General features: G+C 38.7%; 1 protein-coding gene across 1 annotated transcript in view; it reads left to right on the top strand.

The window, feature by feature from the left end:
- Positions 1-24,334, top strand: part of gpc4 (glypican 4) — a 67,764-nt gene extending 43,430 nt beyond the window's left edge. The window contains exons 3-9 of the mRNA XM_002932588.5: positions 1,731-2,122; positions 11,993-12,158; positions 16,885-17,015; positions 17,831-17,977; positions 18,581-18,711; positions 18,834-19,009; positions 19,170-24,334. Coding sequence (XP_002932634.1) covers positions 1,731-2,122; positions 11,993-12,158; positions 16,885-17,015; positions 17,831-17,977; positions 18,581-18,711; positions 18,834-19,009; positions 19,170-19,375 — 1,349 coding nt within the window. The 3' untranslated portion in view covers positions 19,376-24,334. The remainder of the gene's footprint in view (positions 1-1,730; positions 2,123-11,992; positions 12,159-16,884; positions 17,016-17,830; positions 17,978-18,580; positions 18,712-18,833; positions 19,010-19,169) is intronic.
- Positions 24,335-27,443: the final 3,109 nt, after the last annotated feature.

Below are 27,443 nucleotides of genomic sequence, written 5' to 3'. Positions count from 1 at the left end.
GCAAGATATAGCTTACTGCCTAAGCCAAACATATGACCATTAAGGCTGGTCAGGTCTGAAACCCTCCATGAACACTAGAACATAGAGAAATGCTCTTTCTTTATCTTGCACAGATGCTTAAGGGCTCTGGCACAAGGGAAGATTAGTCGCCCGCGACAAAACTCCTTGTTCGCGGGCGACTAATCTACCTGAGAGGAAACTTGCACGATTTCACTGAATATATATATTTGCCAGATGTCCAGAGCGATATAAACATATTATGACACAGTAGTTTCAGAAGAGACAGGTAGTATGATATGAACAATAGCTATAGTGAGATTAGATAAAGGAAGCCAATCTTCAGTAAAATAAATACCATAAAGCCAGCCTTAACATACTTTTTCTTCTCTGTCTTTTTTAAGACTCATCTACTACAAAAAAACATTAAGTAGTTCTGAATAATATTCAATATATTATAGACATTCCTTGTGGCTCGCTATTTAATTGCTTGCAAGGAAGGAAGTTGCTGGTAAGAATGAAACGATTTGCAGACAAATATACAGGGCTTTGTAATTCTAAACATTCCAAGCAAAACCCCAAATTCTCCACCAGTCAGGAAATGCCACTCATTATATGGGACAGCCTTGTGCTGAACTTGGAGAGGGGCTGGAATCTTTTTCCTTGTTTTGAAGTCAAGAATTCCTTGAACCAGTCCTTCCCTATTGGCAGCAGATTTGCAGCTAGAACAAGCAGAGCAAACTCTGAGTGCATTTACTGTCCTGTTCTCTGGCCATTGTTTCTACTCAAATCTTGTGAATATTAAAATCTCTACGATATATAACATGACAGATGCATGGAGAGCATGACAGTTAATGCACTCAAGAGTTTTCCTTTGCTCATTCATGGTATTGATGCCACATGGCTCTGCTTGTTTCATGTAGACCAAAGTACTTGTACAAAATGACTGCTGTATGAGAACATTTGGTGCATTTAAAACAACCAGCAATAACCTGTCCAATTTCCTTCACTTAAAACAATTGTTTATTTTAGGAAACTACAACATTAATAGATAAATATTTGTCACTATATTTTTAATAGTCGCTGTAAATTATTTTAAAGCCCTTATTAACACTCCCCACCTAAGCATTCATTTCTCTTTTCAGACATTCTCTGGTGTCTTGCGCTTTGGTGTACCTTAAACATTTTGCTGTTTTTATTTCGCAACTCTCAAGATGGTGATAAAAATTGTTTAAAAAAATTTAAAAAATTTGCGTTGTTCTGGTCCTGGTCTTTAGTAAATGTTTATGTAGTGTTGAATTAGTACTAGGCAATAACATATATGTTTTCCAAATGGCAAAGTATCACAGTTCAGTAAATCGGGTCTGGTGGGGGTTTTTTCAGCCGCAAGTCAGTTTTGCTTACCCATTTCAAAATGTATTTAGTTAGACTATTAGATAGCAACTCCTGCATACCGTATATATGCATACCTCCTACATACCACCCTACTGACGATTCAGCATTTACGTTACAATGCTTGGGCACCTTCAAGGCGCCCAATCAAAATTTTCAGTCCTGCCTAATCGACGAGACATCTGCTATCCAAGGCTTTTTCCAATATCTGTTGCCTCATCTCCCACCATACACACACACCGATTATTGTAAGAAACTTCCAACTCTGAACTGTCCACTTTCAATTGCTTCTGTTATCTCAAAGCTGATAATAATTCTGTATTTATTTTTTCTTTACTCAGAGTTTTTCAAAGAACTTCTCCAGAATGCTGAAAACTCTCTAAATGACATGTTTGTGAGGACTTATGGGCGGCTATACATGCAGAACTCTGAGCTTTTTAAAGATTTCTTTGTGGAACTTAAAAAGTACTATGTTGGTGGCAATGTTAACCTGGAGGAGATGTTGAATGACTTCTGGGCGCGACTGCTGGAGCGCATGTTTAGACTGGTGAACCCCCAGTACCAGTTTACAGACGAGTACTTGGAATGTGTCAGCAAATACACAGATCAGTTGAAGCCATTTGGGGATGTGCCACGAAAACTAAAGCTTCAAGTCACTAGAGCCTTTGTGGCAGCTCGTACATTTGCACAGGGCCTGTCAGTGGCCCGGGATGTCATCAACAAAGTGTCCAGTGTAAGTATTTCCCTGCGGCATCTCAGTTGCTGGCCCATACCTTTGGAAAATATGCTCTGTATCGTTTTTTGGTGATGGTTTCTGCAGAAACATTTAAAAAAAAAAAATTATACTTTGACAGAATTAGAGGTGAAACACAGAACCAGGTGATGCCATTTTTTTTTGCAAGCAATGCCTTATGGCTTTTGGCTTTAATCCCAGAGTGCCCTTAATGACACCAGTTCAGTCAGTCCCATATTATCCTGACATGTCAGGAATGGAGCTGAGCAGTGCACAACTAGTATATCGACCATAGAGTTTAAGACTATATCATATTCTATGCTTAGGGTATTTATTCTGTATATGTATAAATGAGTAGCGTTTCATCATTTTGCATGCCTGCTGAGGCATTCTGTGTAGCTATTGGTTGAACAGTGACATCTTGTGGTCAAAAACAGGTTAATTTGTGCTCCACTCATCTGTGAAGTGGACCAATGACAAAGCATGTAATATAATAGCATCTACACATAAAATAAATCAAAATGTCCACACAAGCATTTACAGTGTGCCTAAAATACAAAATATAAGTTTTTTGGTTTTTTTTTTTTTTAAACATGTTTAATGAACATAGTGCATAAATTAACCTTTTTTTTTCCATTCAAAGTTAGAAAATGACTGTAACTATTTAAAAGTAATGAAAGTTATTATGAGTATGGCTTGAGGGCCTGATGGAATTCAACCACTTGGTTCAGCCTCTGCCAGAGCATTATTGTATCTGGTATGACATAACTGGATTGTAGGAAAGCTAATACGATGTTGGAAGTTGAAACTGATATAATATTAGATATGCCATTTGATACAGAGCCATATACATAATTGCTGTTGGTCTTGGTGGTGCAGTTTCTACAAGGGTAGAGGGCAGTCTGAAATATTATCTACAGAGGGTGGTTATCACCGGGGCAATTATTATCGCTTTTTTATTCTGTTTTTTAAAAACACGATAAAATGTATATTTGTTTCCCCAAGACACAAACCTTTGTAGAATAATTGAATCTACCCAGGACATAGATAGACTGGCGATATGTGTACCTAAGTGGTAGAAGATGGTCAGTGTTTATAAATGTAATGTTATACCCTTGGGATTCAAACATATATTCCCTTATTGGGGTTTGTTTTACGGTGAACTAAAAATTCTTTTATGCACACTTTTAACATATTGATATGCACAGAACAAAATAATTTATTTTTACGCATAATTCTTTGAGCACACTACAATTTATTGTGTGCACCCATCTCAAAGTTTGTGTGTGTGCGCCTTTTGTCCAGCCCGTAAAATCTAATTGGTGTTAGACTGCTGTATTTAATAATTACTTTTAATGATATCCAGTTTAGTCTTGAAAAAAATACCTACACGATGAATTACTCAAGGGTTTATGATTATCAAACCAAACTGTTTACAGGGTCTGTATTTGTGCTACAGTGAGTAGTAGGGATGTACTGAATGCATATGGTTTTGGATTTGGCAAAATACAGAATCCTTCACAAAAAATGACTAATTTAGGACCAAATCCAAACCCTAATTTGCTGAATACAAATCTTGGGGTGAAGCTCAATGTGATAATGTTGTTCATTGGAAAGCAGCAGTTAAAACACCCCCTTTCCTCCTGTCATTGTTCATAAAGTTATTGTGTCACCCCGGGTGCATTCCTTTAAATAATATCACCAGTGGAGGGTTGGTGGACAGGTTTGTTTTGGGAAGTAAATGCCTTTTTGTGCCACTAGGCACTAAGGGTTAGTATTGTTACACCTACCCTAAATAGTATTTATCCAGCTAGCCTTGGTTCTGTAGCCCAATGGTTAAATTAAGCTTGCTGAGAGGTACAGAAATCCTGAATTGGCATTATTCAACCAGTGAGTCACTCATGAAACATCCTGTGCAAATCCAAAAGAAATGACTTTACCTAAAACCTCCCTGTGTTAGAAATAAAAATAACTTGACACCTTTGGCTCCAAGCTAACAAACTGAGAAACAAAGCTTCCTTTCAGTTTAAAGACAATGCTTTATGGGTGCAGGTGTAAGGAGCTTGGGAAGCCAGCACATGCCCCTTCTTGTTTGCATCAACATCTTGATTAATGTACTGCAACTGATATACAAAACACTGTACAGTTTTACAATACATTAATAGTACAGATACAGGCAGCAAGCATTGCATTAAATAAATATGTAAAGTTATTTAACATAAAGTGCCATGTATTGCAAGACATATGAGGAAAGCAATCCCTCACCCAATAAAGCAATACAATAAGGGCTCTGGTACACGGGGAGATTAGTCGCCCGCGGCAAAACTCCCTGCTCGCGGGCGACTAATCTCCCCGAGTTGCCTTCCCCCTTCCATCCCACCGGCGAACATGTAAGTCGCCGGCGGGATGGCAGACGCGGCGGCGCGATTTCGCGCAAATCGCCGAAAAAGACTCGCGAGTCTTTTTCGGCGATTTCCCGAAATCGCCCTGCCGCGTCTGCCATCCCGCCGGCGACTTACATGTTCGCCGGTGGGATGGCAGGGGGAAGGCAACTCGGGGAGATTAGTCGCCCGCGAGCAGGGAGTTTTGCCGCGGGCGACTAATCTCCCCGTGTACCAGAGCCCTAAGGGGCATACAAATAAAGTAATTGTATTGCTAATCTCCCATTGTCTTTTGCTCCCAAGAGCTGCAGAACACTAATGACATTACCATTTTGCCAACACTCTCAAAGGTAGCAGTTTTTCTTTCAAGAGAGGTAGAGGACCCCAGATGCTGCAGAACTACAAACTGTACATTGGCAACATATAAAGTTCCCAGGTTTGCTGATCCCTGTTTCAAATAAAACAAATTACAATTAGATATGAAGGCATGGTCTTTTAAATGTTTTCCCATTTGTCCATAAAGTAGTTACAGGTATATCCCAAGGAAAAGACAAAGCCCTGGTACGGTACTCACTTATATCTTGCCAGTATATCTTTGTGCTGCTCTTTATTTGCTCTAGGCAGATTCTCAGGCATGCAGCCTTACATATGAAATAATGAGCTGGATAAGTAAAACTTACACCTGAATAAGTGTGTCTGCTAAAGCCAGGATTTGCCATAGTATCTGAGCTCCTTAATCCCCCAAACTGGAAAGTCCTGAGTACCTTTGTCTAGACGGACAGATTCCACAGCTCCTCCTGTTGCAGCGGAGCACTATAACTGGCAGTGTCTGGATAAGTATAGCTACTGCTGACAGGCTAATTACATTGATGGTGGAAGCTGGGCAGAATGGCTACATATGAAACTTTTTTCCAAATATTGCACCCTAGGGCTAGGTCCAAACTAACAGCTTTCTTACAGTGTTTAACCACTGCGAGAGAGTCTCCACTGTCTAGTGTTCAGAAAATACCTTCTGCTGCCTTATATATTTACCAATAGAGCATAGCCATTTTGGGCTCAAAATTAGTCCTAACGGTGTTCAAAACTCCCTGTGTAATGGCCTTAATATGTATATATGAGCCTACTTAATTTAACACTGTCCAGTATAGTTTAGGATATGTAAAAACAGAATGTGTGTAAAGGTGCCCATACACTATAAGATCCGCTCGCTTGGCGATGTCGCCAAGCGAGCGGATCTTCACCCGATATCCCCACCTACGGGTGGGGCCAAACGATCGGATTACATTTGTGGTTATGGGGCAGTCGGTTCGGGGAGCGCATCAACGAGCCTATGCGGTCCCCGATCCGACCAAATTTTCTAACCTGGCCGATCAAGATCTGGCCAATTTCAGGCCAGATATTGGTCGGCCAGGCCGCTCTGTTCTGCCCATACACGGGCCGATTAGCTGCCGAATCGGTCCAAGGGACCGATATCGGCAGCTATAGTCGGCCCGTGTATGGGGACCTTAACTTAATTACCCAGCACTTTATATCTCTTGGGACCCATGACATGAGTATGTAGTCAAGTTTGTTAAAGCAGTTGTATGCAATAGGAATACATATAGTTGGGGACTTAGGACTGGTTAATTTGCTAAGCAGGTAAAACCATAGTACACTGAATTTACAACACCATCCTTTTTGTGAGCCACAGCACCCAGCAGTCTCCAGCTGATGATCTCTTTAGTTTTTTCCCCCTACAGAGGGCTTATAATACATTTGTCTGTAGGTTTCTTTCTGAGGGAATCCTTGTTCTCACACGGCCACAGAATGCACTCAATAATCACATGCACTGTAATTTTCTAGCAAAACAAGCTTTCTGTTATGACGACAGTACTTCTGAGGCTAAATTAGCTCCATATGTAAGCATGTTTGTATTTATTTATATTAGAATATAAAATGCCCTCTTCCTGTCAGAGGAGTCACCAGCACGGCATGAGCTGTTAAATGAATGAATGTTACAACTTTTTTTTTTGTTTTTAATATATATACATTTTCTCACAACGGTCTCCTTACCATATTCATCCAACATGTGTAAAATCACATACAGCTTCCGAGCAATAGATTTCTAATGACTCTCAAGTGTCACTGAATCCTAAAATAATCTTATCCTGTGCCAGAGCAGTGTCTCTTCCAGGTGATGGAGAGTGGGTAGTGACCTAGTGTGACTGCTTCAGATCTAGTTAACTAGATTTTCAGATCTAGTTAACTAGATAACTGCTTTTAATATTTCATAACTAGATCTGAAGCAGTCTCACTTCTTAAAACACATTCTTCTCGGAAGCAGCAGCTGCCACCACATGCATACAACATGCATTGAATTTACATGTACCTAGCTTCACTAAGGCCAAGTGAACACACTGGAATAAAGAATATGGAGAGGTGCAATTATGATAGAATTGTTACAAGTATCATAGCCTGTGTAGATGGAAGTCAATGATCTAAAAATCAAAGGTAAATCCGTGTTAATCCTATTGAGACTTACATTAAAATCATGTTCTAACATTTAAGTGTGTTGCCCTTTAAATGGCAAGAGGTGTAATATGAATTGAGTGTTGTTTCTAGTTTAAGCCACTATTATAAGCAGCATTTTGGAATGTCTTACGATAACAAACGCGAGCGTTTCTTCCCGTTGATTGTACAAGCAGCATTTTTTAGCCATGACTGCGCCTTTAATGGCTGCTTTCAGCAACATGCTTATACAGATAGAAGGCTAAAGTCATGCCACTGGAATTTTATTTTTTCCTGCTGCCCATTTTTAGCATTTAAATGAGCTTTGATTTAGGTCTGCAGATATGTCCCTGAACTATAGCTTCAATAGTTCCTGTATGTATATGTATGTATTTTTATATATTCACAGAAATAGTTGCAGTTACCATGCTCACCTCTAGAAATACCTGTTAAATACTGTCTGAGGCTTTGTGTGTAATGTATGTGTGATACATAGATAGACAGACAGACCATTTATTCTACTGATACTGCTTATTCTATACTCCAGTCCATTACCTATAAGAACTGTTTCTTCATCCACAGCTTGCTTTGCTCATAAACCTTCTAACTAAAGAACTGCGAATGCTTGTCACGAGTCACTTATATGAACTGTCGGCCATTGTTTATACAAACTGATATCCATATGAATTGTAGGTACACTACTCCTCGACTACTATTTTGCTCTCGTGGGATGCAAGTCTGGCAACCCACCCAATAGTTTAGTTTTACTTTTTGTGTAACAATAAATTAGCTCCATTTTCCCTTAGGAGTTTGTCTGGTCTGAGCTAAAAGAACACTCTAATGCTTCTATGTAGTCATATATTTCTTACACATGTATACTTATTTCACTGTACTTATCTGCTTTGATGACTAGTACAGTGCTGATTTTTTCCCTTAAAAAGAAGATTCTTACATGCATTTCTTTAGGTAAATATCATTTGTATACATCTGTTTTCTCAATGTAATTCACCCATGCCAGCTTCAGTCAATGGGGCTTAACTTTTTACTTACTGCACCAGCGTAAAGTTCAAGCATTTCAATAGCGGCAACATTCCAGGCCTTCAAACTTGTCACATGGGCTCCCCATCTTGGAAAGTGTCTGCAACATTCATATGCTCAGTCCACTCTGAGCAGCTGTAGAGAAGCTAAGCTTAGGGGGTTGGTGCATATTATCAAGCAGAAAATGAGGCTGGCCAGATGCTCCAGGGTTGATTATTAAATTCTGATGCTAATTGCACTGGTTTTAAAACGGCCGTGTAGTAATTATCTATATGAATTTCTAATCAGCCTTATATTGTGACATTTTTATCTTATGTATACAATATATTGTGAGTTGGTCCCTAAGCTTAGAAAAAGTGACAGCAGCACAGAGTATGTACAGTGAATCATGAGAAAAGAAGATGGGGAGCTATCGGGGTCATCTTTGGAGACACAGATCTTCCCTGCTAAAGGGCTGTGGTTGCCTTGGGCTGGTACAGAAGCCCAAAATAGAATGTACAAAATTTCTGCCCTACTCCTTTAGTTAGGCTTCAGTTCTCCTTTTAATCCCAAGATCCCAGAGAGTTACCTCATATATTTTCATGGAAGGAAAAATTAAACCTAGTGATCATCTGACATTTGACAGTGATTAATATTTTGTTTTGTGACTGAGATTTGCTTCAAAGCAATTGCTAGTGTTAAGTTAAATGATGTCTGGAATTAAACACCACTTTGTTCATAGTTGAGTTGGTTGTTTTATCCTTCATACATTAGTTATTCCAAAGTTTCTTAGATTGTCTGCACCTAATATAAAATTGTTTGTATTTCAGTAGTTTCCACCCAGCTGGTTTTGGGTGTTTCCATTCCTCCTGATGGGCTGAAATTGTCTTTATAGTGCTGAGTTGAAATTTAAGGTTACAGAGCTTAAAGGAGAAGGAAAGGCAAAGTCACTTGGGGGTGCCAAAATGTTAAGCACCCCCAAGTGACTTTAACCGCTTACCTTGTACCCCGGGCTGGTGCCCCTGTTCGGAGAAAATAGCACCAGCCCGGGGTACCTGGAGCGCAGCACTTCCTCCTTCCGCCTTCAGCTTCCTAAACTGCCGGTGGCCGGGCATGCACAGTAGAGCGAAAAAGCCGACTTAAATGTTTAAGTTCGGCTTTTCACTCTACTGCGCATGCGCGCGCAGCGAAGCCGGAAGGAGGAAGTGCCGACAGCTACCCTGGGCTGGTGCTGTTTTCTCCTGACAGCGGCACCAGCCCGGGGTAAAAGGTAGGCGGTTAAAGTCACTTGGGGGTGCCTAACATTTTGGCACCCCCAAGTGACTTTACCTTTCTTTTTCCTTTAAGGGGTTATGTAATAAAATGCACTTAGTTTATGTAGTAGCAGTAACCAATCAGCGGGTAGAATTTTCTGGTCACCTGTTTAAAAAAAAAAAAAAAAAAAAAAAAACATCTCTGGTTGCTATGGGTTACTGTGCCAGGACAAACTTAGTGCCTTTTATTACATGTGGGGGTTAGTGTCATGTCCAGTGTTGGACTGAGATGCCAGGGGCCCACCAGAAAACCTTGGGCCATAGGCGCACTTTCTAAACTTTGATTCCTCCCCTCCTCCATCAACCTTTTTATTATCCAAGTCTCTTTTCTCTATTCTTCCATCTCTTTTTTTCCATACAGAAATAGGGAATGACCATGCATTTTGCCAAATAGTTAGAAGCAAGAGGGACCACTGGGAGTTTTCCTGGTATCCTGGTGGGCCAGTCTAACACTTATCTTGCAAGAAGCGCCACTTCCCATTGGCTTCCAAGGAACCACGTGACACTGCTTGTAAGGGCAGCTTTCAGTCCAGAATTGCTAATAGGGCCAAAAGACGCATATACTAGTGGTATGTCAGATGGGATACATTGAATGAATGGAAGATGACAGGCACTGTTTCATCCTGACAGTTACCCCCCACCCCCCCCCATTTGTTGATGCACAGGTGGTCACACTAAATGGGGTAAGCTTCTGCCTGCATAATATATTGTGTGTGTGTCTCCTTTAAGACATTTTTAGTCTAATCTCTGTTTCTAAGTTATGGGAAAAAAGATTTACAATTACCTTTCTGGACAATTGTCACCCTGAGTATTGCAAGCAGGCTTGAGGCAGTGGCTCCAGGTTTAGGCACAGGGAAAGGCTGATGCCTTGTGAGAGTACCTTAAGGGGACAGTCACAAGTGGCAAACAGTCTGCTTCTCTCCACCTCTGTTTTGAAGGCAGGTGCAGAGAAGGGGATCCATTCTTAAAGGCTTTTGTGTGAAGCTCAACTGGCAGGCACAGCATCGGTCTTAGTGCAACTACACAGAGCGGAGATTGGCCCAAAAATTCATGCTTTCTTTAGGCTAGTCTCCCTGCTCCAGATGGAGAGAAGCAGACTGTATGCCACTTGTGACTGTACCCTAATAATAAGAAATGTGATTTGCCTGAGATTGGCTTCCTGGGCCTGTATGGGGAGCTTAACTTTAGTATCGCTCATTTAGTTGTGCAGGTAGGCCAAGGAAGATAAGTATTAAATTGCTACCTAAGTAGCCTTAACCCATTACTGTGTACATGATTATTCATCCAAACATTTAGTAAATTAAAGCTAATTCTGTGCAGGCATTCTTGCCAAGTTGTTATACTGAACTCTTTTTTTCTTAAAAGGTATAAGTCCAGTATTGACACATTTTTACCAGTTTTTATATACAGTTTTAAGAAAGAGCACCTCTTCAAGCTGATATTAAACAAGCTTTGACCTTAATGACAGCTATGAAAAAGGTGTGACATATTTAAACAGTCATCAGGAGACAACAATCAGTCCTTTTGTGTATGAAGAACAGTCTTAATATCTGCAGCAGGTGTGGTTTCTTTACAATCTGTAACAAGTTTTTAATATGATAAGGGAGAAGGACACATTTTGTGTGTATAAACATGTCGCAATAGATAAGCCGATTTGCCAACAGTGGAAGCCTTTTTGTACTCTTGGCTATAATCCTACAAGTGTTTTTATTACCTTTTCTTGTGTTTGCATTGTTAGTGAATTGTTAACTTTGCTGTTTCTACTCAGGAAGAATATAAAGGTCACATTGGCGATTACAAGGAAAGGAAATGTAAGGTCACTAAATACATGCTGTGGCTGCTGCTTGGAACTTGTAGCATTTGTAATTGTCTCTGTAAACTTCTCTACTTATTAGCAGGACAATGTGTATTTAAAAACATTTTCCCGGAAGCAATTTACCTTTCACATACTATGTTACCACTTCCGTACCATATTGTGTACTGTAGCGCAGAGTACGAGAGGCACAAAGCTGAATGACTGCCCCAGAATCAGACTTGTTACAACCACATTTATTATAGCAAGTTTTAACTGATTGTAGCAAGTACAACTGATCACTGCTCAGAATCCATTTTTTTTTTTTACTAATATGATTTAAGCCTTCCCAAGAGATGCTGATTTTGGCTACCAGCAAATAAAATAGTACATGTTCTTTAATTCAGAGATCCCTAACACTGAGGTGCCTTGTTTGGAAATATTGGCGTATAGCGACAGAGCCTGCGGAAGAGGATCATGGTACTAGTCAACAGCATACTTTGCTATGGCCCTAACTAGGCAGAATTGTTTAAATTGTAAACCCTAAAAGATGTGGGGCGAGGTTTCATGAGAATCGGGGCATGGCATAATGGTTAATCACATTTTGGGCAGTAAAGTCTTTAACACCAACCCTGGCGGCAGGCACTTCCCAGTGTGGGAACACAGAATTGTCTGTCAGGATGTGTAGGCAACAAACAGTCTTATTTTACTAATATCATAATTTAGTAGTGATAGAGCAGTGCAATTTAAACACAGCATTACCTGGTTTTTTTTAAGAACAGATTTTCAAATTACTGTTTCTCATGAATACCACTGGTAATCTGAAACAGAATTGGTGCCTCTGCTAGTTGCTTTATGGCTTTTTTCTTTACCCCTTCAGGTAAACCCAACACCACAGTGTGTGAAAGCTATGCTGAAAATGACCTATTGCCCGTACTGCAGTGGACTTGTTACAGTAAAGCCTTGTAACAATTACTGCCTGAATGTTATGAGAGGCTGTTTGGCTAATCCTGGAGACCTGGATACTGAATGGAACAACTTTATAGGTAAGTTATATATAAGTTAAGGTTCCACTGACTTATTTTAGCCTTGCCTTTCAGAACAAGTATGTTGGATAGATAATTCAAAATGTTTTGTGTTATTAAAATTAGTTGCTGTTATGTTACATATGCTGACTAAGCTACTTAGGTGGGAAAATTAAAAGAGCCTCACTGGTTCTTACAATGTAGAACCACAGCTTCCCATAGACTTGCAAGTCTCTTCTAATATTGGGTAATGGAGAGCATAATTATCTTGAGAGTAGTCATACACCTGCCATAGCTGGTAATAAACCTTTGGGTTTAGGGGCACACAAAGCAGAAAATCTGCTTTCTGCTGTCTGCACTTTGTACATTTAAAAAAAAAAAAAAAAAAAAAGTTGCTATATAGGCATCCAAAGTTTGCCCCGTCTAAAGCTGGCACCCAATACACGGCCCTTCAGGTGCACTGATAGAAATAATGCCCTGCAGTTTCCAGATAACAATGTGTATTACTGGATGAAGTAATGTTGTAGTTTCAGTTACTGGTAGATTTTTTTAAGTCAATTTTCTGATTCTTTCTGCCAAATTACTGAAGGTTTTATGATAGGAATTCTAAATATTTTCTGATCGGTGACAGCTTCTACAAGTTAAAGCATGGATCAATAACCCTTTGAGTTGCCTGTGACTTATTTAGGGCTGCAAATAGTGTGAATCAAAACACCTTTGGGGGTTATGTAACAAAAGACACTAAGGGGTATATTTATCATGCTGTGTAAAAAGTTGAGTAAAACATTACCGGTGATGTTGCCCATAGCAGCCAATCAGATGCTTTGCTTTGGTTTTCTAACTGTTGAAATGTAATTGCTGATTGGTTGCCTTGGGCAACATCACCGGTAATGCTTCACTCAACGTTTTACAGAGCATGATAAATATACCCCTTAGTCAGTCCAGGAGCAGTAACCCATAGCAACCAATCAGCAGGCAGCATTTACTGGTCATCTGTTTAAAAGCAAACATATTACTGCTTTTGGGCAAACTTAGTGTCTTTTATTACATATGGGGACTTATGTGCTATATCCATTAGAGTAAAATATATGATAATGCTTACATAAACTGGTGGTTTGGATTTTAAAAATGTATGATCAAAGTATGAACCCATAATCTGACAACAAATATCAGAATGCTATTGAAGCTTGTGTTAAAAATGATTACATAATTACCAAGATGTATAACTGTATGTTTTTATAGCTAAATAAGATTACTGTAATAAAAAGTGCAAAGTTTGCTGCAGGTCTAGTCCCCTATGGATCATGGGAGGAAACCAGATTAGCCTGAAGAAACCTGCACAGACACAGGCAGAACATATAAACGAATAGGCAGAATAAAACTTTGTACCCTAGCATTGTAAGGCAGCAGTGATACCCCCTGAGCAGGATGGTACACATTAAAATTCACATCTTTCTAGGGAATCATAATGATATAATAAAGCAATTGTCTGTGTTTTATTCTGTCACATACAGTAAGGCATTTGTATGCTCTTACCAGGCGAGTGAGTGTGCAAGCTGTGTGTGGTGTTATATTCCCTTTCTAAAGGACATTGCCATTTAATCTGCATTGAGTTTTCATTCTCCAAGACAATGACCAATGCTAATCCTTTCAAACATGCCATGAATTTTACCAAGAGCTTTAATTTTAAGTTTCAAGCTTGCTTTAGCCGCTTTTAGTTAGCTCTTGTTTCTGTCTGTCTGTTTTTTTCCCCCTGGTTCTTGCAGTGTTACTAAATGCTGATATCCTAAGAAAAACAATTTCATTTGTTGAATTTGTTTTACAGTGAAGATGGGGATACAGCTTGGTAGCCACAGAATGCAAAAAAATGTTTTTTTTTTTTACTGTAAAACTTTTCTGGTGCAGCTGTATGTCAGGGCTCCCCAACCTTACTGTGAGCCACAGTCATATGTAAAAAGACTTGGAGAGCAACACGAGCATCATAAAGGTCATGGAGGTGCCAAATAAGGGCTAAGATTGGTAACCTCTATGCACGCTATCAGCTTACAGGAGGCTTTATTTGGTGATAAATCTTGTTTTTATTCAACCAAAACTTGCCACCAAGTCAGGAATTAAAAAATAACTACCTGGTTTGGGGGCACTGGGAGCAACCTCCAAGGGGTTGGCCAGCAACATGTTGCCCCCGAGCCACTGGTTGGGGATCACTGCTGTAAGTGAACAAGACTGGATTTATCTTATTGACATTGTCTATATTTTTACATGGCAGTCATGTTCGCTGTAAGCTGCCTATTTTGAAAGGGGAACAACTCAATTCAAAAAGCTGTCCCTTAATAATATGGACACATACTTGTGACTTCAGCCCCACCTTCCCAATGAGCAATTTATGGAACTGTGGTTCCAATGCATTTGCAGGAAATGAGAAACAGCTGATGAACCTTGCAAATATGAAAATTATATGAAAATGAATCTGCATTCCAAAAATTGCATAATGCAGAATTTCACAGCAGATCCATGCTGACAAAAAAAATGTGCTTATCACTAGCATTTAGTCATAGGCAGCAGGGAACAAATAAGATCCCTTATCCGGAAACCCCCAGGTCCCGAGCATTCTGGATAAGAGGTCCCATACCTGTATATTTCAAAGTAGTTAAAAATAATGAAACCTGGATTAAATTACTTTAAACCTCTTAAAAACCTTAATGTCGTATTTACCAAACAAGTTACGTCAAAAGCATAATTTAAACCAAGTTAAGATGAGAGATAGATAGATATATAGATAGAGATAGATATATATCTATCTCTCTCTATCTATCTATCTATAGATAGATAGATAGATAGATAGATAGATGTGTGTGTGTGTGTGTGTGTGTGTGTGTATGTATATATATATATATATATATATATATATATATATATATATATATATATATATATATATATACACATACATACATACAATCAATTGGCTGATTTTTTAATATCTATCATATATATCAGGTGGCTGATTTTTTTAATTGTTGGGGTGCCTAGATTAAGATAGATATATGTACTTATATACCTTTTTTTTTTTTTTTTTTTTTAAATTTTCTTGCCTGACAAAATACCAGGGACACTGGCCTGAGAGTTGCAGGAGATGTGATCCATCCCGGATGTACCTCCAAATAAAAAACTGTATAGTGCTTGCACATGTTATTTTAATGAGCTCTTTTCTGTGTGCACTCTGTCAGTGCCTAACTGCTACAGTTGAATATATTCTTGCAGGCCAATTATTACACTTTTTATCCTTTTTAGCTCCATTTGAGAACTCGGCTGGAGGCCGAATACGTTTTCTGTATCGGCAATCAAATGCAGAAAGCACATTCTTAGGCTGTGAAACATACAACTCCATGGCACCCAGGCTAACAAAAGGCTCCGATTCGTACAGGATTCCCATGGTCTTATGTATGGCCTGAGTAACTCAGAGTTTACAAAGACACCAAACAGCCAGAAGAATTGGGGTTTGTGCCTCCTTTCAAGCCTTTACAGACACATTACTGATCTGAGTTCTTTCCTGGTCACTGAAAGAATACAAAATTATTTCCCTGCCACAGACTGGCTGTATTTTACTTTCCATGTCTCACTTGCAGATACAGGGTACTTTCTTGCAAAACAGAAAATGCATCATTTTATATCCCCCCCCCCTTCCCCTAATATTAACTATAAAACTGTTTGACATCAGCCAGCACGTTTGGCTTGTGAGCGTCTATTTGCCAGTCTCCGTTTGCTAACACATCAAAAGGATTTTTCTCTGCCATATCACAATGGTATATTCATGCCATCAGCCTTTGCTCAAGGATTTGAAGCAAGGTTTTATTGAAGGCCATCACAAAAGTCCAACCCTTTTGTTTTATTACATTTTCTTGCCTTCAACAAAATATGCATTTAGTCAGATTCCTGTCTCCAGGTCAGATCAGTTGAATTCCTCAGTTGAAAGCCTTTGTTATTTCTATTGAGACTTGGTGACATGCTGGGAAAGCAGCTTTTTGTCTAAGAGTTCAATTTCTCTCTGTAATCTTTAAACTTGTTGCCTTTTTTTTTTTTTTTTGCGTTTTACATTTATGTACATGCATATTGATGTTTCTATAAATTCATAAAACAGTTAGACTTGCTAAGAGGGTAGCTATTCTAATGATTTGCTGTTGATTATTCTTTAGATGGCACTATTCCCAGTATAACATGGATGAGCTGATAAAACAATGTAAAAAGAAAATGTACTTATATTGAGCTAACCTAATTATTTTTTGTGCTCTGTTCTTATGTAGGTTACCAGATCTTGGGTTTTTTTCCCAACTCTTTTGAAAAAACAATTGAGCATTTAAAATGGACATTAGCAGTAGCAGCCATTAGTTAGTTGTTTGTCTTAGGTTAATGTACAAAATTCTGCCCAAACTGATTTACTATGTATTGTATCACTACTTAAAACAGCAAAGTTCCTTCTACATATCCAGATATAATATATAAACCACTTATGGTGATATTCTTTTTCTTTTTATATAGCAAACCAACAATTGCATCTTTTCTGCAAAGTGTGCTAAATAAATTGACCACCAGGGTAAAACAACACCAACATCCGCTATTCTGTCAAGAAACAGAACATTTTGCATAACATATTTGTGAAAGTAAATAGAGTCTTTTTATATGACTGCATTCTCGGTACAAACCTGTATTACTATACCCCCTGTATGACATATTGCATCGCTTTGTTTAGATGCCATGCTATTGGTAGCTGAGAGACTGGAAGGGCCATTTAACATTGAAACTGTCATGGATCCCATTGATGTGAAGATCTCCGATGCCATCATGAACATGCAGGAAAACAGCATGCAAGTTTCTCAAAAGGTTTGTGTCTAGAAAATATACCATTGCATTTTCTACATTAACATGCAATTATCTAGCTACGGCAGGGCAGAGATGCACATGATGTGAAAAAGGCACAGTTTTTATCACTGAAAAAAACTGGTTGTAGGGAGTACTAATTGGGTATTAATGGAAGTAATCCTAGAGAAGAAAAAAAAAAATGCCGCGGTTTCAGTGAGCTATTCTGTCGGCCTGGGTGCAGGTCCCCAGAGCAGATGCTATCGCAAAAACGCTCAAATGTGCATTTCGGTGATGAAATCTGCTCCATGTGCCTCCATCAGGGCAAAGATTTGTCAGAGAAAATTCTTTTTCTCAATTTTGACAGTACAGGTATAGGACCCATTATCCAGAATGCTCGGGACCAAGGGTATTCCGGATAAGGGGTCTTTCCGTAATTTGGATCTCCATACCTTAAGTCTACTAAAAAATCAATAAAACATTAATTAAACCCAATAGGATTGTTTTGCATCCAATAAGGATTATTTATGCTTTAGTTGGGATCAAGTACAAGGTACTGTTTTATTACTTCAGAGAAAAAGGGAATCAGTTTAAAAATTCTGAATTATTTGATTAAAATGGAGTCTATGGGAGACAGGCTTTCCGTAATTCGGAGCTTTCTTGATAACGGGTTTCCGGATAAGGGGTCCGATACCTGTACTAGAACAAAAGAGAACAAGCCAAACTGTGAGAGGATTTAACATATTTAGTATTACAATTATTGATTTTTTAATGAGCTTTGTCCAGAACACTATTCAGATTAGAAATCATTGCATATTATATCTTTGTTCCTTGTGAAGGTTTTCCAGGGATGTGGGCAGCCCAAACCTCTTTCACAGGGAAGACAGGCTCGCTCTGTTTCTGACAGCAACTTCAACAGTCGCTTTAGGTCGTATGGTCCTGAGGAGCGACCAACCACTGCTGCTGGCACCAGTTTGGACAGACTGGTAAGATATCATTTAAGCTGTTGTAATGTATTCATGGTAACACTTACAGTATTTTCTCACCCATTTGGTGAGCATTATTTGAGTTTGGATGAGAGTTCATTTTTTAAGGTAATGCTAAACATTTCAATGATGTCAGTACTTTACGTTCATGAATTTCTGTAGCCCTAGGTACAGCTCAGTAAATCCACACAGCTGACCTTCACTCTGAATATACAGTCAGTACTATGTCAATCTTTAATTTAGTTCTTTGATGCAACAAGTCCCCATATGGTCTCTGTTTACAATGATATACCCATAGTAAAGGGAAACCAGTTTGACACTGGAAACAAGTACAAAGGGGTATGCTGTCCGAACGGCACTTAGCATTTTTGTGTTTTCTGTCTTTCTATTTGTTTTTAAAGCACTCACCAGCCTTAGAGTTCTGCAAGTTGGAATCTTAACAAATATTGCCAGCGATAAACTCACATTAAAGGATAAACTCCTTTAACAGTTACTTTTTCAGATGCTTATGCAGTCATATATACTTTTTCTTGCAATGAGTAACTGTCTAAGTACATAATGCACATAAAGAAACTAGGTTAGTTTGTTACTCTTCTTCTTTAGGTGGCAGATGTTAAAGAAAAGCTGAAAACCGCCAAAAAGTTCTGGTCGTCCTTGCCGGGCAGCATCTGCAAGAACAACTGGACATCAGGAGCCAGTGAGGATGATTGTTGGAATGGAAGTGAAAAAAGCAGGTTTGTGTCATATTTTTTGCCAGTACTACATTATTATTTAGGGGGCTAACTGTTAGTTTTACAACATGTGCATGAAGCATACTATGGTCTCTGTCTTATGCTGTTTGCACCATGTCTTGCAGGTACTTGTATTCGGTCATTGGCAATGGTTTGGCCAGCCAGGCAAACAACCCTGATGTACAGGTTGACATTACAAAACCAGATATGGTCATCCGTCAGCAGATCATGGCACTGCGCATCATGACAAATAAAATGAAGAATGCCTATAATGGGAATGATGTGAACTTTATTGACATAGGTAAGTATTATGCCCATTGGTTTTCATTAAGTAACTTTTAGTGGCATCTAGGTATTTGCAGTATTGCAGTCAATTCAGTTTCTTAACATGTTCATCCAACAGAGCCATGAGAACAATATAGAAATAAAGTCTTAACCATTAATGTGCTTGTGTTTTGCAGTTGACGAGAGCAGTGGCGAAGGAAGTGGCAGTGGCTGCGAGCCCCCAAAATGTCCTGGGGTTGATTCTGGCACAACAAAGGTTATTGAGCCGAAGATCAAAATCATTAATTTTAATGAGAAAACGCCTTCTGCAGCCGCTACCAAAAGTGCTTCTCTATCAGTCCTTATTCCAAGCATTTTATTCTTGGTGAGGCAATGGAGATAATGGAAGATATTGTTAAACATTAGCAAAAAGACAATTTTTTCTTTCAATATGGAAATGCACCTTTTCTTTTATAACATCAAATGACTTGACTTTGGTACTGGAGAAAGGTGTATAATTTTTACCATATTGCCACTCATTCAAGATTTGGATCGACCATTCACCCTCAGTGACTGTCATGAGGGATAAAAGGATTTACCATCAGTCCACTTTGGCTTCAGGTTAATGTGGCAAACAGACATGTACATAAAGATTTGTAGGTAGCTCTGCCTTAGTGTTTTTTTTTTTGGTTTTTTTTTGTTTTTTGTTTTTTTAAATCACATTTCCATAAAATTAATCCCAGGGTCACACATTCATATGTAACATGTATGCTTTTTTATGTGATATGTGTACAGAAGCTGTTTTTATTTATCATTTTATCTTTTTGGAAAACTGACCGTGCAGCCAGAGGGGGGAAAAATGCTTCTTTTAGTAAAATCTCCACTTAGGCGTCATTATTACTGCTTTCTGTATTGGGAGAAAAAGAAGAGAACAAGACATGGCCTTTATCTAATAGTACTAAGTGTTCAGATGCTCTTTGGTACACTTGACCAAATGTTGGTTTCTCAGGACCACTGGAACAGGTTAACTCTGCCTTTTATATAGTTGTGAGAGATTAAAAAATGTTAATGGTCAAATTACATTTTATAATTGGCTTGATCCAACATCACTAGTTATTTCTTAGTTTGCAAGGTTGTTCCAGAATGGATATATCTGGTTGTTCTGATATTAGGATGTGCCACCGTGTGCTCTGTGTAGCATATTGTGCACTGTTTGCAAGGGAAGACTTTGGATCTTTTCTTGTAATGTTCACCTCTCCGGTTTCAGTGCTTCATTAATCTGAAATACTGTCAGTGCACAGCCGTTGTGCAAAGGCAGGCAACACAATTATTTTTACACCTAATTAATTCAGTTTGTTGCCTAAAGGTACTATCCAGGTAAATAAGGCAACTACTATCCCAAATTAAGTACTGAAATACAACCATGTATTTGGTTATATAAGCCACACATAAAGGCCATATCTGCCACTGTCTTTTCTATTTGTATTATGGCTCAGAATACCAGTTACAGGCTTGGGATACACTTCTTGTTTTTTATTTAAAGGTACTGTTGCTGAAAGGTACATTTCAATTATATAAGGCCTTGTAGCCTAGCATCTTCCTCGTAATTTAGTAACATGTATTTATTCATATTTCTTTCCATAAAAGCATTGTACTTTAAACTACTCATATCAAGCAATGTTTTTTTGCCAGTTTAGACTTTTATTACAATGAACATTGTGATTTTTTACACATCATCTCCACCCTTAGAGTCAGCATATAGAAGTTCTAAACCTTTACTTTTTGGGGGATTTATTTATTAAAAACGTGAATAGATGGAACATTTTATAGATTTATTTTTTTTTTCTAGGTGGAAAAAATAGAAAAAAATGGCTTTTGAATGGGTAGGAGGTTGTAAATAAATAGCTTTAGCCGAGATTTGAGAGAGTGGGGAATTAGCTGATCCGTAGTAACTACCTCTGTTCTGAGGAATTTCCTTTTTAGCTTTGAGAGTCATTACATTTGATAGACATGAATCTGGTCTCCATAATGCAACAAGACAAGCTATTTCTGCAGATTTTATCCTTTTTCTTTTTGTCCAACCATGGATTTTTTTATAGGACCTATAGAGTTGGTTTAACAGAGATTTTGACTCTGGATGTCATGATGCCACCAATCCATTTTAGACCGACTATCCTGCCTTTTTACCACTAACCTTTCTAAATGCTTAAATTATGTTTATGCTTCTATGTTTTCTCCTTTCTTGATCTAAAAAATGTTTGGTTCTTCAGCTCTCTAGAGGTTTGGACATGTAACTCTAGCTTTATCTTTTTATGCAAGAATGGTTTGTAGTGGCGGCAGAGTTCTCCTTGGAACTCAGAGGATTAAGCTCAGCTGGCAGGCCAGTATTGTGGTTATAGGGGTAGCTCCTTTGTTTTTTGTTTTTTTTTTGTCCCTGCAATTGAGTTTTAATTGCATATTTCAGTGAACACAAGGCCAACTAATACAATACACAGTATTTGCAAAAGCTGAAGCTTGAAAATCTTCATTCTAGTTTGTGTTTTTAAACTACTACATTGTATGGTCTTTTTTAGAAATTCAGTTAAACACAGTGGCAAATTAGACCACTGACATCCAACAGAAAGGTTGACAAACAAACAAACCTTGGGTAATTGTGTTGGTGTATTTTTTTGGGACATAGTGGGAGACACAATGCAACACAAAATCCACTTATTAAAAGAAATAAGCAAATTGTGCATTCTAAACTTTGTTTTCATAACTTTACTGGCAGTTCTAGAGGGTCTTGTCAGAGCTGGAATGGTGGAATTACACTACAAAGGCTAATGGTGGACCCTTTAGGCATAATGGACAAATGGACCACACACACTTATTTTGCAATGTTTAGATATGTTAATATTTATTTAAGCTATGAAGGAAAAGCAAGTAGTATAGTAATCTATAAATAAAATAAAATAGGTGTGACTATAGAATTGTATACATGTATAATCCACACCGTGTTGCCATTTTATACATAAGACTGCATTAATATCATGGTCTGTTGCTGAGAGAGACATGCACGTTGCCTTATGTGAATATGGTTCATAGTGCCATATTATAATCAACCTGCATTTGAATGAAACTATGGTGCAGCATTTTAATACTGTGTATTACATACCTTTGTCATACAGCTAGATACAGCATTGTAGATGTTAATACAAACTTCTGTATTAATGGAAACGTTTGATACATAGCCTTCATTAATTCTAAATTCATGGCTGCCAGAGGGGAATATACTGACAGCAATAGGGGTGCTTAAAAATTATAAATAACTGGTCATTCTGCCTTATTACTGTGTTTTTAATAAATGTGCCTTTTTAATGTAGACTTTTTTTTTTTTTAAATGTATTTTTATGCTTTTTTTTTCTTGTCTGTCATCCCTAAAAAACTTTTTAAAGGATAAGTAAGTCAGTTTTATATCTGTTGTATATGTACAGAAATTTGTGGGGCATAACTTTTGTGGTTACCTATAAAGCCATATATGAAATGTTGTTTTCCTTTTAGTTAATGGGTTTTTTTTTTTGTTACCAAAAAAATGTGCATTTGTAAAATTCCGTGGAGGCTTTCACCCTCCTCTTCCAAATCTACAGGCATTACAACCACAAATGTGAAAGGCACCATTGCCCCATCCCTGCATTATGGAAAATATGACATGCACTAAAAATTAAGTAAATTAAAAAAATTCTGTGTTCTTCGGCTCTACACACAGAGGGATCGCCTTTTGTCGAATTTGTTTGCACAAACCAAAACCTGACAAAGTTACATAGTAACTATAAAATAATTTAGTAAAGGAGGACTGTTGGCCATTGCATAGTTTTGTAATTATTTAGGTTTTATCAGCAATGATATAAATGGACATAGGTGGCCATGAGTATGTTGGGGAAGCAGTGGTACTTGCTAAATTATATAAATGTATGTAATTATATCTGAGTTCTTATTTCATGATTGGGAATTTCTTCATTGATCTTTCCATCTTTTTTTTTTTTTTTTGTAGATATATAACTTGTTTGTTTTTGCAAATCTAGGTTAGTTTGGAGAGCTATTCCTTCGTTGGTAACCAATTTTTATTTAACCTTTGTAAAGAGCTTGTCTGGGGATGGTGGTCTAAAGCCACCAAAAACAGGAAAATGCCAGCTGAATGTAAAATATCTAAGTGTAATATTCAGATATATAAGTAAATGCCTCCATGCACACATTAGAAAAAATTGTTGGAACCTATAACTGCTGCTTTATAGTGAGCCGGGGAAGCATCTCTGCTGTGCATTCCTTGCATCCTGCTTTGGTACCCACTACACTCCTATGTTAAGGAAGAGGTGTGTAAAGCAAAATTGCTACCCTAATTTTCTATCCTATATCATGTTTTCCTATATATTTCATCAGAGCATGGAAATTATATAGTAATATATATTTCTGAATGTTACAGCTTAATTTCTGCAAGTTTAGAACATTGTCAGAAGGGGGCTTGGCAGCATTTAGGAGCCACAGCTTTTTTTTTTTTCCAGAAAAAGAAGTTGGGACAAAATGTCTGGAGATTTGTTATGGCTGCTGAACACTGACATGTCTGTCTTTACCACAGAAGAGGGATACAAACATCCCTGTTACAAAGATAAAAAGCAGACTGAGAAAACAAAATGTGGCTATATTGCACAGCTGTTCTTTGCCTTTAAGCAGTTACGCCATTGGTTAGAAAGACAATACAGCTGCTTTGTTGACCTGTCTATGCTTTCAATAGACAGCACTTGGTGAGGAATACAACATCATCCTTTTCTGCAAGCACCGCTGCTCTCCAGTAATCATGCTAAATGGCAAATGAAATCACTAGGCACTGTCACGGCAGGGTAACTGATGCACTCGATACTTTGTAGCCCCTGTGTGGGTAGCTGACAGCACAACACAAGCTCAATGCAGACCCAAGCTTATTGTGAAGTTTCACCAAAACTTTGATTGCATTGCTTACAATTACATAAATGAACCAGACATTCTTTAAATTTAAACTTCCGGTTTACTGCGCAAAGTGTTTAGTTCAGAGAATGGCTTGATGTTTCAATGGCAATACCAAATCCATTGCCTTGTACTCTGCCCTCTAACCCCGTAGCACAGGTGTAAATTGTGGCTAAGCCGAGAACTGGTTTTAAACATCCGTTATCATGCTATTAAAGGTTGTTGTTATAGTTTTCTGCGTTTACCAATCAAATAGTTAATTTTTGTTTTGTTAATGGGCTGTTATTTGCATGTCCTATAACCTGTTGTTTTTTTTGTCTGTTTTACCATTGAAACCCAGACATTATGCTCCAACAAACAGAAATAAATTAAAAATTACACCATTTATTTGTAGTTTTGTAATTTTGTATTAAGGTTGTATGTCTGTGCAGATAACATCAGTAGTCCCTGGTCGCTCTTTCTTCAGTCTATTTGGTTTTTTCACTGGTAAGAAGACTCTGTCAAGGGTAACTAGTGACATATAAAGACAGTTACATGACCCTAGCCTTACTAGACAGAAAAATGAAGATACCTTCACTTAGAAACTGCATTTATCTATGGTGCACTTATTACACATGGCAGTGGGGGACAATGTAAAACATTATAAATTTAACTTAAAATAAACATATCATGTTATCTGATATTACTGTGATTATTAGCCGACGCTTTAAAGAACAGAGTCATAAATGGCATTTTTCTTTTGGTATTTGCACTCAAAACAACGCTTAGCAAACCACCCTTCCCCTGTGGTCCAGCATTTGAGCTAGGCACATATTATTGATATGACAGATCATTTCCCTCTCATTTCTATCTTAGTTTGCTTTCAAGTTTCCCTTAACCTTCATCCAATGCTTGGGGCCCTCACCCTTTCAGGAGCCTTTGGTTCAGGAGCACGGCTAGTCTAGGGAGATGGGGATCCCCATCCTTTTTTACTCATGAGCCACAGACTTAGATGTAACACATAGATGTATAAAGTGTTGGTGAGCCAAACAAGCATGAAAATTTTTTTGGGGATGTCAAATAAGGACTATGATTTGGTAGCCCCATGTGGACTGCTGGCCTGCAGAAAGCTCTGGAGTAAAACTGTGTCTCTGTGCTTCCAATTTGCCTCCAAGCCAGAAATTTAAAAATGGACTCCTACTTTGAGGCCACTGGGAGCCAGGTCCCAAAGGGCTGGTGAGCACCATATTGGGGATCACTGGTCTATGACTTAAAGGAAAAAGGCACAGGTTACATAGAAAATAACCGATAACCCCACAATATACACTGCTCGGCTTGACACGTTTCGCGGGCCCTTAGCCACTTCCTCAGAAGCTCGATATACTCTTTTCTGCGGGGCAAATATTTAGTTCAAAACCAGTTGGTAATTATGTGTTACAGATAACTAGATGCTGCAGTTTAACACCTGTGTTGGTAAATGTGCCCCATCACATTTCAGCATTCACTTCAGCTTTGCTAAGAAGCTGGAAGTAACCTTTCAAGAAAGCTTTCAGCTACATTGGAAAGTAGCTACGCCGTGTATGTTTACCAACTGGTGATTTGCATTTTAGCTGGTGGTCACCAGCGGTAACCAAGATTTATTGCAAGCAACAAAATGTTCTGTATGTCATTGCCCTAAGGTGATTGTGCCCAGTTTACGAACTGGCTACTTCGGCCTGCTCCTTTCTTTACAATTCCTGTGCTGGTCATTGATCCTATTGGCTGATGCAATTCAGCCATTATGATGTGGAATATGCAACTGAAGTAGGCAAGGGTGGTACAGATTGATGCCATTGCTTTCCCTGTTCTTCTTGTGACATTGTTCCTCCATCGCTGGGATCTTTGACAGCCGAGGGGTCACCGACCCACCTTGGATTTGGCAGAGAATGAGGAGCTATAGAACGCTACCTTTCCGGGTAGGTATATTGAAAATTAAGCATTTTTTTTTAATTAAAGCAAATTGCAAATATTATTTAAATTGGTAAATCTCTTATGTTCATTTGGTTGCATCCTTGAAATGGTAATGCCCCAGTGAAAGTTGCCAAACCAAGGTTATGTGTGGTAAGTGGTTGGAAAGACTGCTAGGTATGGGGCTCAGGTAAGTTCCTTTCTGTACCATCCCTTTAAAGGAGAAGGAAAGGCTAAGTCACTTGGGGGTGCCAAAATGTTAGGCACCCCCAAGTGACTTAAATCGCTTAGCTTTTACCCCGGGCTGGTGCCCCTGTTAGGAGAGAACAGCCCAGGTAGCTGCGAGCGCTTCCTGCTTCTCGCGCGTGCGCAGTAGAGTGAATAGTGGAACTTTAACAAGAAAGTCGGCTTTTCGCTCTACTGCGCATGCGCTGGCCCAGGGATTTTGCCGGCAGAAGAGAGAGGAAGGAGGAAGCACTTGCTACAGCTACCCCGGGCTGTTGCAGTTTTCTCCTAACAGGGGCACCACCCAAGTATTCACAAACTGCCCTTCCTTTTGTTTGTATGCCCCTTCCACCTTCAGCCTTCAGTACCTTTCCTTAGGGAGACTTAACCACCCCCTTTCACAGGGTTTAACCCAATGGTACCAGCTTCCTGCTGGGTCTCTCCAAACAACCTTTTAGGTATTGACTTTAAACACACCAGGGTCCTCCCTATACACTAATCTCTCCACTTTGGCCCTAACTTGCGTGGTACCTGCCGAGATACTATCCCCTTCTTATTGCCCTTGTTAACAGTCCCCTCCATGCCTCACATCCCTAGGATGAGCTATTACAAAAATACAATCTCTGTTCTTACTAATCTGGCAGCTTCTCCTTCCTGCTTCTTTGCTGTGACCAATCCTCAGACCTCCAGCTTGCTTCTGCAGTTGTTTCCCATTGGCCAAAAAGGACCACACTCCATCCTGCATTCCTTTGGCCCTTCCCTCTTTTTTTCTCTTTTTTTTTTTTTTTTTTTTTTTTTTTTTTTTTTAGCATCTTTCCTTTTCTTAAGCTCCCTCTGGTAGTGAATTGAGTAAATACACCGTCTAAAATTAGCAACAAAACTCTCTGCTACCATCTATAGGTGAAAAGTATACAATACATACAATGTAACATTTAACTTTTTTGTTACCTTCTTACAAATGTATTTATAGCTTCTCCGCATATTGATATTGTGTGTAACTATGCAGTTAACTGTTGTTACTGTTAAATTTAGTTAAAGGGGTAGTTCACCTTCAAATTCACTTTTTTAGTATGTTATAAAAATCAGCAACAGTCACATGTACAGAGGTGCCAGTTATGGTCTATGATTGACTATTGGTAGCCCCTGTGTGGACGGAGCACCTACAGGAGATTCTGTACCTGTAATGTATTTTATGCAACCAAAACTTGCCACCAAGTCAGGAATTCAAAAATAACTACCTGGTTTGGGGGCACTGAGAGCAACATCCAAGGGGTTGGGGAACAACATGTTGCTCACAAGCCACTGGTTGGGGATCACTGGCCTGTGGTTTTAACATTTAATAC

This window comes from Xenopus tropicalis, chromosome 8, assembly GCF_000004195.4.
Source record: "Xenopus tropicalis strain Nigerian chromosome 8, UCB_Xtro_10.0, whole genome shotgun sequence".
Lineage (NCBI taxonomy): Eukaryota > Metazoa > Chordata > Amphibia > Anura > Pipidae > Xenopus > Xenopus tropicalis.
This window is presented reverse-complemented; position numbering and strand designations above follow the sequence as displayed.